Source organism: Malaya genurostris, chromosome 3 (genome assembly GCF_030247185.1).
Source record: "Malaya genurostris strain Urasoe2022 chromosome 3, Malgen_1.1, whole genome shotgun sequence".
NCBI classification, from domain to species: Eukaryota; Metazoa; Arthropoda; class Insecta; order Diptera; family Culicidae; genus Malaya; species Malaya genurostris.
Window position 1 is genome coordinate 142,467,784 of NC_080572.1, and position 12,430 is coordinate 142,480,213.

General features: G+C 41.3%; 1 protein-coding gene across 1 annotated transcript; it reads left to right on the forward strand.

Moving 5' to 3' along the window:
* The first annotated feature begins 10,550 nt into the window (after window positions 1-10,550).
* On the forward strand, window positions 10,551-11,672 carry LOC131434015 (uncharacterized). Its single transcript, XM_058600634.1, has one exon. The coding sequence runs from the start codon at window positions 10,551-10,553 to the stop codon at window positions 11,670-11,672; it is 1,122 nt and encodes a 373-aa protein (XP_058456617.1).
* The last annotated feature ends 758 nt before the right edge of the window (window positions 11,673-12,430 follow it).

A 12,430-nucleotide genomic window follows, 5' to 3' on the forward strand; every position in this document is an offset into this window, starting at 1 on the left:
ATCGTGAACCAGTTGGTTCAGTAAAAACGTAATGATATTGACCCTCCGTAATAAGCGTCGACTAGTTCCGACAAATTGCCATGGAAACAATAGTTACAAAGGAAGCAAACAAACAATAACAATAACAAACTAAATAGGTTCTAAGTATTTTTTACTTCCTTATTGTAAGAATCACTGAATATAGGGCAAAATTGCTCAATATCGATCATATGGTAACTTAATATTTTTCCAAACATAAACAATCATTGTCATAGTTACGACGCATCTAGCGATCAGACGCTTGTTGTTCTGCTTCAAAAGACTGAAACTGAGAGTAAACCGAGCTCATCGAGGGGTTGTATTCAAATGATACATAAGAAATCGCAGACTACTCCACCCTAGCATAAACTTATAAAGAAATGTTATAAATTACGTGATTTTAATATTGGCGTAAAGACCAGGACTGATATATTGGCAACCGGAATTTCCACAAAATACTTCTGTTGTGTCTAGTACAAATATATTTTGCAGAGGTGGCATCAAAGATCCTCAGGATTTGATTTTGGAACAAACAGTATTATATGCTTTTTATCTCTTTTTGAGTTCTCCATGGAACGAAGTTTTAGCTTTTTTTGTGATTTTTACGAAAACTACACGCAGAGAAAAAAAGGTAAAAATAACCAAATATGGATAACACCCAACGAATATTTTTGTTGAAATAGGCACAAAATAAAATCTGGTTTGATATAGCAAATATTGCTACTTTAAATAAAAAAACCTGTTTTAATCCACCTAGTGGTGTAATTATGCCTTTCTTATGTACATATAATATTGTGGTATTCTATTCAAAAAATTTCTCTTCGATTTTTGAAAGAAACCAAGAAATTTGTGCATAAAATACAGAATAAAACAGTGCTTTTTTGCCAACTAATATGACACACAAACTCTACTAGTACGCAGTCTAAATTACGATTTAAATGTTTGTTGCATCCGAAAATATTTCAAGTGACGGTGTACAATTGAACACACTTTACCCTATAACTCCGGAACCGGAAGTCGGATCCGAATGAAATTCAGGAATTCCATATGGGACCACGAAACCTTTCATTTGAATCTAAGTTTGGGGAAATCGGTCAAACCATCGCTGAGAAAAGTGAGTGAGATCCATTTTGGTATATATGACCACTATTTCCGGTACTTCCGGAACCGGATACCGGGAACCAGAATAGCCGGAATCGGTTTGTTTAGTTGCCTACTGATAATAACTATCGATTTGTGTAGTTTTGAGACCAGTTTAAGAAATTTTCTACGTTTTTTGTTTCGCCGGTTTAAGTGACGGTGTACAAGGGGCAAATCACTCTAAACTCTAGACAATCTAATACTAATAAACTCATGTCATTCCAAAATAATTTTCTCTAATCTCATTTAATCCAAACTAGTCTAGATAAGATAGGGTAATTTAAAACTAAGCCAACCTAGTTTTGCCTAATCTTGTTTGAAGTGTATTTGTCATTCGAGCTCCCACGCAGAGATGCCATTTATACAGATTTATCTGTATTATACAGATTTTTACATGCGCATACAGATTTAATACAGAGTACAGATTTTATACAGATTTCTCAAATTAAAATTGCGTAATAAGGCGTTTGAATTCCAAGTCATCATTTTCAAACGAAAAAAGTATATGGATTTACAATTCAATTGTGGTTGATACCAAAAACAATTAAATTTCGTCCTTGAATGTTCTTGTCAGTGCGGCAAGAACTTACGATATAAAAGAATGCTCCTTGCATCTGCCATTCTATAACAATAATCTAATGGAATAACATCTTTAAACATCATTTTTTTCCGAAATTTCCTTCCTTTAGTGAATACAGATAAATACAGATTTTTTATACAAAGCAATACAGATTTTCTATGAAAATATCTGGCATCTCTGCTCCCACGTTTACAGCTTCTGATGTCAAAATAATGCATTTCCAGATCTCGGCTAAACTTCTCTAATCCCATTCTAATCCAGCGAGATCCCTGCTAAACTTTTTTACTCCCGGTAAAACTTGTTTGAGTTCAGACAAAGTTTAGAGTGATTTGCCCCTTGAGAAGGATTTATATAATCTAACTACCAATAGATTCGAAATTATTCAAAGTAAACGTGTATTGCAACAACATTGGAATGTTTTAATAATACACTATTAAAAAACCTGTCTTATTTGACCAATGTCAGCACCAGCCAATCAAAACGCAAAGAGAACAACAGTACAACCAAATACAAATTATAATACGGAGTACTTCGACAAATTTTCAAGGACACATTTTGCGGTACACTGTCATGATACACTGTCAGAGTGACAATGTACTTTAACGAGTTTTCTATAAAACTAGCAACACTGAAGGGTAAGAACAAGTTCACCATAGTTACTGTTTATTGTAGAGAAAAATAAACTTGAACTATGTTGTTGTGTATGAGATATGGTTATTCCATATCGGATTTTGTTTTTTGTCCTCCTTGGCTTTTCAGATATTTTGCTCCTTGGCTTTTCGGAAATTGCTCGGTATTATATGTTAGAATGTCTCGGAACTGTTCACCGAATCGTTATGGTAGCCATCCGTTCTTCACATTGCAAATCACTCCCGTCAGAGGAGTAGGAATTTTTCCAACATCTGCTAAATGCGGGGAACCTTTACGTCATAATACTAATAGAAAATAATTCAATTAATAAGTTTATCCATCATGAAAGAAAAACTGTTGTGTCTGCCACCGTTCGGGCTATAATCAATTTGTCTGGGTCACGCATATATGAGTGACTATTGGGAAAACGCATACACAGCTTGCATTTGTTTCTCTTTTAACATTTATTTTATCGTGTAGAGCGCTAATCGCTGTTTCCGTGGTACGTATACGAATCGTACCCATGTTCCACACCAAGGCCCGTCTATGAAATAAAGTCCCATCACGGCCAAAATATATCGCAATTCTTCATTCATCGATTAGCTGGAGTGTATCTTTGAATTTGTTGCAATACAACAACGGAAAACATAAACAAACAAACTTGTTTTGCGCCGTAGCAACTAGCATAAAGCGTTGCCGGATCGATCTCCTTTCACATTTTCAAACTATCGCAACGAAAGGGAGTAATTTGCTAGGCTTACTTGTTCAGGCTGTGAACCAAACATTGGCGATTCGTTTGTATGGGACTTAGGGGTATTATTATTTGTATTTGGTACAACTGCATCGGTATAAAATATGAACATTCCAGTTTTTTATATTCTCGTAAAAATACGCTGCTGATAGTTGTGAGGGATTTTAATATAGATGCCTCAAAACAGATAACATTAAATTTATTGATTTTATGAGCAAGTTTATGAACTTGGATATAAAATATACGATATGAATTGCAAATATTCAAAAACTCCCAAATACGGAGTTTTCTTATAAATTTAAAATTTTTCATTATACCAATCATCCAATCGCGTCTACTACAATCCTTTCCATCTATGTCTCCAAATTGTTCACAAGATATAAAAATCTCTTCAATCACCATTGATTCAATTGGATCACACCTTCATTTGCTTGCCGTTTTTCTTGAAAGTTTTCAGAAATACAGTAGGCATCTAAGGAACGACTCAGACGGTCCGTCACAGTCAAAATTAGTCGACTGTTACTACTCGGGATTTATGAACCTACGCTCCATTATCCATCATTTCGTCATTGAATGCAAGTCAGTTGAAGGCTCCCACCAACATTTTAAAGTTAGAGATCACAACATCAACGTTGTCAGCGGAAGATGATCTTATTCTATTTACCTTTTATTTGGTGATTTTATCTTACTAAGAATGGCAAGAATTAATAATTCGAATCTATCGCTGGATAATTTCCATTTATAGTTCAAATGACTTTATCCTCATCGATAGCCAATGTTAACCTCGCAATACCCAAAACCAAGAAGCGAAAATCAATCGCGAAATGATCTAAAACTCACAGCACTAATCACACGATGACAGTTAGTCAAGATTGATAAGTTAGATTGTAATAAACTCCGTCTAAAGGTTGAAAAATAATGCTATGCTTTGATTGTAGATCTCACCTTGGAAATCTTCCCAAAGGAATCCGAAACAAATGTTGTTGCTACAATTCAAAAAATTCTTTATAGTTTTAATGACACCAACAAAAACAGCTGAAGGTTTTGAATCGTGTTACTAATATTCTCACATAAAAAGGTTTTTTTGCAACGGCGTGCAGCTGAATGCAGATTATTCGTAGAGCCGTGTTAAATAAAAAAATAAAGAAGATGAACTCAACATGTTATTTTGCAGTTATTATGAATTTATGTATAAATAAATATCGTTGAAATACAAGGGGCAAATCACTCTAAACTTTGTCTGAACTCAAACAAGTTTTACCGGGAGTAGAAAAGTTTAGCAGGGATCTCGCTGGATTAGAATGGGATTAGAGAAGTTTAGCCGAGATCTGGAAAAGCATTATTTTGACATCAGAAGCTGTAAACGTGGGAGCAGAGATGCCAGATATTTTCATAGATTCATCAGTATTGCTTTGTATAAAAAATCTGTATTTATCTGTATTCACTAATGAAAGGAAATTTCGGAAATAAAATGATGTTTAAATATGTTATTCCATTAGATTATTGTTATAGAATGGCAGATGCAAGGAGCATTCCTTTATATCGTAAGTCCTTGCCGCACTGACAAGAACATTCAACGACGAAATTTAATTTTTTTTGTTATCAACCACAATTATCCATATACTTTTCCATAAATCCATATACTTTTCTCCTTTGAAAATGATGACTTGGAATTCAAACATGGAATTCAAACGCCCAATACGCAACGTCAAGTCAGGTCATACAACTTTTCAGTCTGACAATAAAGATTTATGACGCCATGACTTCCTTGAACATCAGTTCAAATTGGTTTCAAATTATGATATAGATGTTCATCATTAAACAGCTGCACGAAAAAAATTTCATTTTAATATGGGCAACCAAACACGCTCAGACGGAAAAGTTTCATTATTTCTTTCTTACTTTTTGTGGTATCTGTATAAATCTGTATTTAATTTGAGAAATCTGTATAAAATCTGTACTCTGTATTAAATCTGTATGCGCATGTAAAAATCTGTATAAATGGCATCACTGCGTGGGAGTTCGAATGACAGATACACTTCAAACAAGATTAGGCAAAACTAGTTTGGATTAGTTTTAAATTACCCAAACTTATCTAGACTAATTTGGATTAAATGAGATTAGAGAAAATTATTTTGGAATGACATGAGTTTATTAGTATTAGATTGTCTACAGTTTAGAGTGATTTGCCCCTTGTTGAAATACAACCTCTGTCGCGGCGTATCGCACCGAACCCGGAGGTGGTGTAAATAAACGGCGCAATGGAAAAAGCCCAGCTATGCTAGATGTCATAATAAGGGAGGAAGAAGAAAAACTAAATAGTTGAAAGCAAGGAGTTTAAATAATAGAATAAATTAAAGAATTATAGTGCAATTTGTCGCTTGAAAGAGTAATATTCTGTCATCAAGACTATCCCAAAAAGTAGGGTGCTGCGCTTAGAGTAACCTGAAAATATAAGAGAAATTAAATACTTACCGTAAAGAATTTGGAGGAAAGGAAGAGTAAAGGTAGACCAATGTAAGTGAGAAATTATATTGTGAAATGAATGCAATTTAACGTAATTAAATATAGCTTTTAGCGATTGCACTGCAACGTTCGTGGCATTTCTGCTTAAAAGAAGCCGAAAACACTCTATCCCAACATTCTAAAAGATTGCGGTCAACATAATACAAATTATGCCGACCAGTGCGGAAGAAAACTATAGCACGGACGTGCATTGCAAGATTTGCAACGAACCTGATACGGACCAGATGGTAAGCTGCTGTCATTGTAGTTCGTGCTGGCATTATATCATTATACCAAGGGAAGCTCGTTTGCAACTCGAACGGCTGGAGGCTCAAAATGCGTTGAAGATTAAGCGTATAGAACTTGAACGCCGAGAGTATGAGCGGAAAATGGAACAAGAGAAGCAGCAAAAGGAAGCGAAGTTTGAGCAGCGTAAACTACAGTTAGAGCAGGAGGCGATTGACGAGTCATTTCGTCTGCGAGAGGTTATTGATCTGGAAGGTGAGGACGATGAAGACAACCGAAGCGTTACTTCAGTTCAGAGTTCTATCAGTAAGGTGCAACAATGGAAAGCAGGTAACTCAACGATGGTGGCTCCGACGAAAACGGTTTCGGCTACTGTCCCGAATAACGAAGAAGCAACGACATCGACTAGGACACATGCTAGGCAGGATGGCATACAACAATCAGCTAGCAGAATTAAAGGTATTCTAGAGCAAGCGTTAGCAGATATCTCAATAGGGCAACAAGCCTTCAATCCAACGCTAGGAGAGATCGTCGGTAGAGTAGAAAGCAATATTGTAATCGAATCTGATAAGAACAAGACGACTGTTCCCACGATTCCCGCAACACTTCCGGGACCTAGCACTGTTATCCCGAGATTAGTGCCCCAACAGTAGGGTAATTTCCGTACATTTTCCAATTTCTGTCAGCCTCCTGCAGGCAACACGATTGTTGATTCGCGTGTTAAAAATCCCATTTTTGTTCAGTCAAATGTTTCGCAAACATCCGGAGTCAATCGCAGCCGTGTTGACCAAGGAACAGGTCAAGTGTCAGTGTTTTCGCCACATAACGCAGATGAATCTTTTCCGTCTGTAAATCCGGACCTGCATAACTCTCATCATAGATCGATATATCAAGAACGACCTTCGTTCAACGAATCCCAGCCACGAGGCGAACAAGCTTCATTAGAGGACGAGCAGACGTATTGGGGACCAACACCACTGCAACTGGCAGCACGACATGTGATGGCTAAAGAGTTACCGATCTTTTCTGGAAACCCGGAAGACTGGCCGCTGTTCATTAGTTCGTACACAAATTCCACACGTACGTGTGGTTTTTCGGATGCAGAGAATATGGCGAGATTACAACGATGTCTGAGAGGATCCGCACTTGATTCAGTGAGAAGTCGTCTGTTATTACCGACCGGTGTTCCGCAGGTTCTAGATACGCTAGAAATGCTATACGGTAGGCCGGAGTTGCTGATTCATACGCTGTTGCGGAAAATTCGAGGAACCCCTGCGCCAAAGCAGGAAAAACTGGATTCTCTGATCGGATTCGGTATTGCAGTTCAGCAGCTTAGTGATCATTTGGAGGCAGGAGGATATGAAGCACATCTCAACAATCCGATGTTGTTATTCGAGTTGGTAGAGAAACTTCCGGCACGAATGAAGCTGGAATGGTCATTATACAAGCAACGCTGTGGAAATGTAAATCTTCGGACATTTTCGCGGTATATACAGACATTGGTGCGGGCAGCCGCGGACGTAACCATGCGTTACGATCCAAGAACGCAACAACAGCAACGGCTGACGAAGGAAAAAGGTGGGAAGGATAACTTTTGTGGTGCTCATGCGACGGAACACGCGCCCGCGACGGAAAAGAAAAATTCAACGGCTGATGATTCGTCCTCTTCTTACACACCAGTGTGTTTGATCTGTAAGAACCCGGATCATCGCGTCAAGGAATGTCCGGAATTCGATAAGACAACTGTTGATGGACGCTGGAAGATAATACAGCAGTTAGGCTTGTGTCGCCTCTGTTTAGGGGCGCCCTTGTAAAAGTCGTAGACAGTGCGATATCGACGGATGTCAGCGGCGGCATCACCCGTTGCTGCACGCACAGCTGGAAGCGAGTGTTTCTAAGCAGGACATCGGAAGCATAAAGTCTAAACAGTGCAATTGTAAGGCCAGCGAAATGGCGAAGAGCAAGTGCACGCAAGAATCGGAAGTCAAGCCAAGCAGTTCCAAGGCAGTGACCAACCATCATTTTGATGGAAAGACGACGATGTTTCGCATCATTCCCGTTGTACGGAAACAAGCGAGCTGTGTCGGTTTACGCTTTTTTGGACGACGGATCCGAGAGAACACTGATCGATGAAGATGTAGTGAAGCAGTTGGGCGTAGTGGGAGATCCACAGCCGCTCTGTGTTACAGTTAAGTTAGTAACTTAAGGTTCATGAGGGGTTTGTGTTAAGCGTGCACGAAACACTCTGCATTAAAACAGGTACATCAGTAAAAAACTCGCTTGAAGAGCGAGACGGTACTGATTATTATTTTGAATACGCCGGCCGGACGGAGGGAGAAAATGACAAGTTAGTTCTTTGGAAAACTCACACCTACGACGACGTAAGTGAGGCACGGGGATTGACATCTTGGAATCTGAAGAAACCGCGCACCCAAGGATTTCGTCGATCCGCGCGTGTTCGTGTGAAAAAATTGTTCATCACCCGTCGAGCCTCATCGTGTTCGATTCCACACGTCCGGTATTGATTGTTCGGAGGCATCGGTTTCATGTTATTTTCGGGCGATCGTAGTTCGGTCTCACGTGCACAAGTGAAATAGAGCATCACAGTAAAACAAAAGAAAAAATTGCTCTTCCGCGTGTTTAAATCGATTGCGCAGTGCGTTCTACTCCTCCGGACGGTGGTGCAAACGAAATAAGAAGTGCTTAACAAACAGAACCGCGCCGTGGTTCTGGACGATAATGGTGCGAAACGGCCGTACGCTAACGGTGGGTTAAGCACTCAATTTGCCGTCGTCAGTGAAGAGAAAAGGTGCCGCGGGTGTGAATGCCCGCGATCGGGTGGAGTCTCTTTCGGAGGAAGGGGAAGAGGCTCATGTGCAGTTGGTGCCAGATCCAATTGTCATACGGGGAGTAGGCGATAGGACAGTCTTCGGTTGGAGCAACCGGTTCAACGTGCAATTCCCAGCCGCTCTGGTTTCGCGCGTCGCCCCGGAGGATTTCAAGACGGCCAGGATGGCAGCGAACTTTGGCAACCTGACGACAACATAAATGGTGAGTGCACCGCTTTTTGCTCACTATTGCCTCTTTTGTATGAACCGTTGATTGTTGATTGGTGGGTAATTATCGCTTTGGGCAGAGAGACTAATGTCTTCTCTACATTGACAGATGTTTTTCTAACATCTGTTTGCAATTGACAGCAAACGTGAAAAGGTCGGAAGCTAATTCTCAAAGAGTTACTTTGGAGATCGTTGGTAATAATGAGACTGTCAGACATTCCTTGTCGGATGTACGTACCGTGAGTAAATTAGAACTATCACGACAAACGCTTCGATACGCAAAATTAGCAAATGTTTCCTTACCTAAAAGGTCTGCCAATCGAAGAATACGATAGCGCTCTTCCTCGAATCCTAATAGGAAACGACAACGCTCACGTGACGTCAACACTCAAGTTACGAGATGGCCGACCAGGAGAACCGATAGCAGCGAAGACAAGGTTGGGATGGACTGTATATGGGTCCAGGCAGGACCGATCCGCGGAACGGGCGAATATATTTCACATCTGTGTGTGCCAACAGGATTACCAGTCGTTACATAAGCTGGTAGAGCAGTTCTTCTCGGTCGAAAGCTTGGGAATCGTAGAAATAGCGCCACCTGAATCCATTGAGGTACAGCGAGCGAATCAAATACTGAAGGAAACCACCAAGCGAATCGATAACCGGTTTGAGACAGGACTTCTGTGGAAGTACGACAGTTTTGAGTTTCCGGATAGTTATCCAATGGCAGTACGGCGTCTACAGTGTCTAGAACGACGTATGCAGAACGACCCCGTGATCAATGAGAGTGTGAGAAGGTAACTAAAGGAGTATGAGCAGAAAGGATATATTCACAAGGCAAACCCGGCAGAACTGAGAGAGTCGGACCTTCGGCGTACGTGGTACCTACCATTAGGTGTAGTCGTTAATCCCAAGAAGCCGTCCAAGATACGAATTTTCTGTGATGCAGCTGCAAAGGTGGATGGTATCTCACTGAACTCGATGTTGCTTAAGGGCCCGGATCTTCTAACGACGTTGCTGGCGGTTATATTTGGATTTCGGGAGAAGCGAATTGCGATCTGTGCCGATCTGAAAGAGATGTTCCATCAAATTCAGATACGACGTGAAGATAAGCACGCACAACGACTGCTGTGGCGCGAAAACGCAACACAAACACCTGGGATGTATTTGATGGATGTCGCTACGTTCGGAGCAACCTGCTCACCATCATCTGCACAGTTCGTCAAAAATCTAAACGCCGACGAACATGCGCTCAAATATCCGGCAGCTGCTGATACTATAAAACGAAGGCATTACGTGGATGACTATCTAGACAGCGCCGATGACGTGGGAGCGGCGGTGAGAATAGCTCTAGAGGTGAAACATGTTCATTCCTTTTTTTTTTTTTTTTTTTAGTTTTCAAACAATGCTTCTCCTAAGAAACTGGCTTTCGAACTCAAGCGAGGTTCTGACACGGGTCGGGGAGATTGATCCAGCTAATGAAAAGCTTCTTCAAAAAAACAAAAACTCCTGCACTGAACGCGTTCTCGGTATATACTGGAGACCGGTGGACGATATTTGCACCTTTTCTACGGCACTTGCTACGGACACGGAGCATCCGACTAAACGTGAAGCACTACGCGTAGTTATGAGTCCGTTCGACCCAGCCGGCTTGCTATGTTTCTTCTGGATACATGGAAAGATATTGATTCAAGATCTGTGGAGGGCCAAGACCGAATGGGACCAACCAATTCCTGAAAAGCTTCGTGAGAACTGGGAACGGTGGACGAGTAGGTTTCGGTATCTGGAACAAATAAAGATCTCTCGGTGTTACTTCCCTCGACATTCGGTAAAAGATATCCAGTCGCTGCAGCTACATATCTATGTTGACGCTAGTGAAGAAGCATATGCATGTGTCGCATACTTTAGAGCCATATTTCCAGACGGAATTCGTGTAGCGTTGGTCGGAGGTAAATCTAAGGTTGCTCCACTCAAAGCAACTTCAATTCCGAGGTTGGAGCTGATGGCTGCAGTGATCGGAGTACGCCTGATGAAAACAATACTCGTAGGGCATTCGCTGATCATCGAGAAAACAACACTATGGACGTACTCTAGAACAGTTCTGGCGTGGATAAATTCGGACCATCGGAGATACCGCCAATTCGTAGCATGTCGAGTAGGTGAAATTCTGTGTAAGACAAATGCGGATCAGTGGCGGTGGATTGCCACGAAAAAGAACGTAGCGGATGATGCAACTAAGTGGGGAAAAGGACCGTGCTTTTCTTCTAACAATCGGTGGTTTCGCGGCCCAGGCGATTTGTATTTACCCGAAGAACAATGGAGCGTAGAGGTTCATACGTTTAACGAAACTACGGAAGAGGAATTGAGATCGTGCTTGGTGCATCAGGATGCCACTATACCTCAGCTTCTACAATGGGAGCGGTTCTCTAGCATGACACACTTGTGCCGATCAGTAGCTTATGTGTACCGTTACATGCTAAACCTGCGACGAACTGTAAAAAGGGAGGCTCGACTAATAGGTCCGCTATCCCAGGAGGAGCTTGTTAAAGCTGAGAGAGCTATTTTTCGTTTGGTACAACTTGAACTGTATCCTGATGAAGTTTCTGCGCTGACATTAGATCGGGAAAAACAACCGGGATATCAAGTGCGATTAGACAAAACCAGCAAGATCCGGAAATTGTCTCCGTACATGGATGATGCTGGAGTTATCCGTTCGGACAGCAGGATTTCTGCAGCAACCGTTGCCTAGTTCGATACCAAGTTTCCTATCGTACTACCTAAGGAGCATCCTGTAACGCACATGATAGTCGAATGGTATCATCAACGATACCTACACGCTAATGGGGAAACTGTCGTGAATAAGGTGAGGCAGCGTTTCCATATACCACAGCTACGTTCGCTCGTGCGCAAAGTGGCAAAAGAGTCCATAATGTGTAAGATAAGAAAACCTACACTAGAAACGCCTCGGATGGCCCCGTTGCCTGATTCTAGACTACAAGCTTTCGTACGACCCTTTTCGTATGTGGGCGTGGACTATTTCGGACCAATCTCTATACGTGTAAATCGAAGTACTACCAAACGTTGGGTGGCATTATTCACTTGTATGACCACCCGAGCCGTTCACCTCGAGGTCGCACACACACTTTCAACGGAATCATGCAAGATGGCGGTAAGACGATTCATCGGACGTAGAGGTGCTCCAGTGGAAATCCGCAGCGACAGAGGTACAAACTTTGTTGGTCTGAGCAACGAACTAAAACAACAGATAACCCTAATTGACGGACAACTCGCGGAGACCTTCACGAACGCAAATACAAAGTAGGTATTCAACCCACCTGGAGCGCCTCACATGGGTGGAACATGGGAGCGCCTGGTGCGATCCGTGAAAACTGCACTCGCTGCAATGGGCAGTAACAGAACACCTAACGAAGAGACGCTTATGACGGTATTAGTGGAGGCGGAAAGCCTGGTGAATTCCAGACCATTGACATATATCCCTTTAGAGAC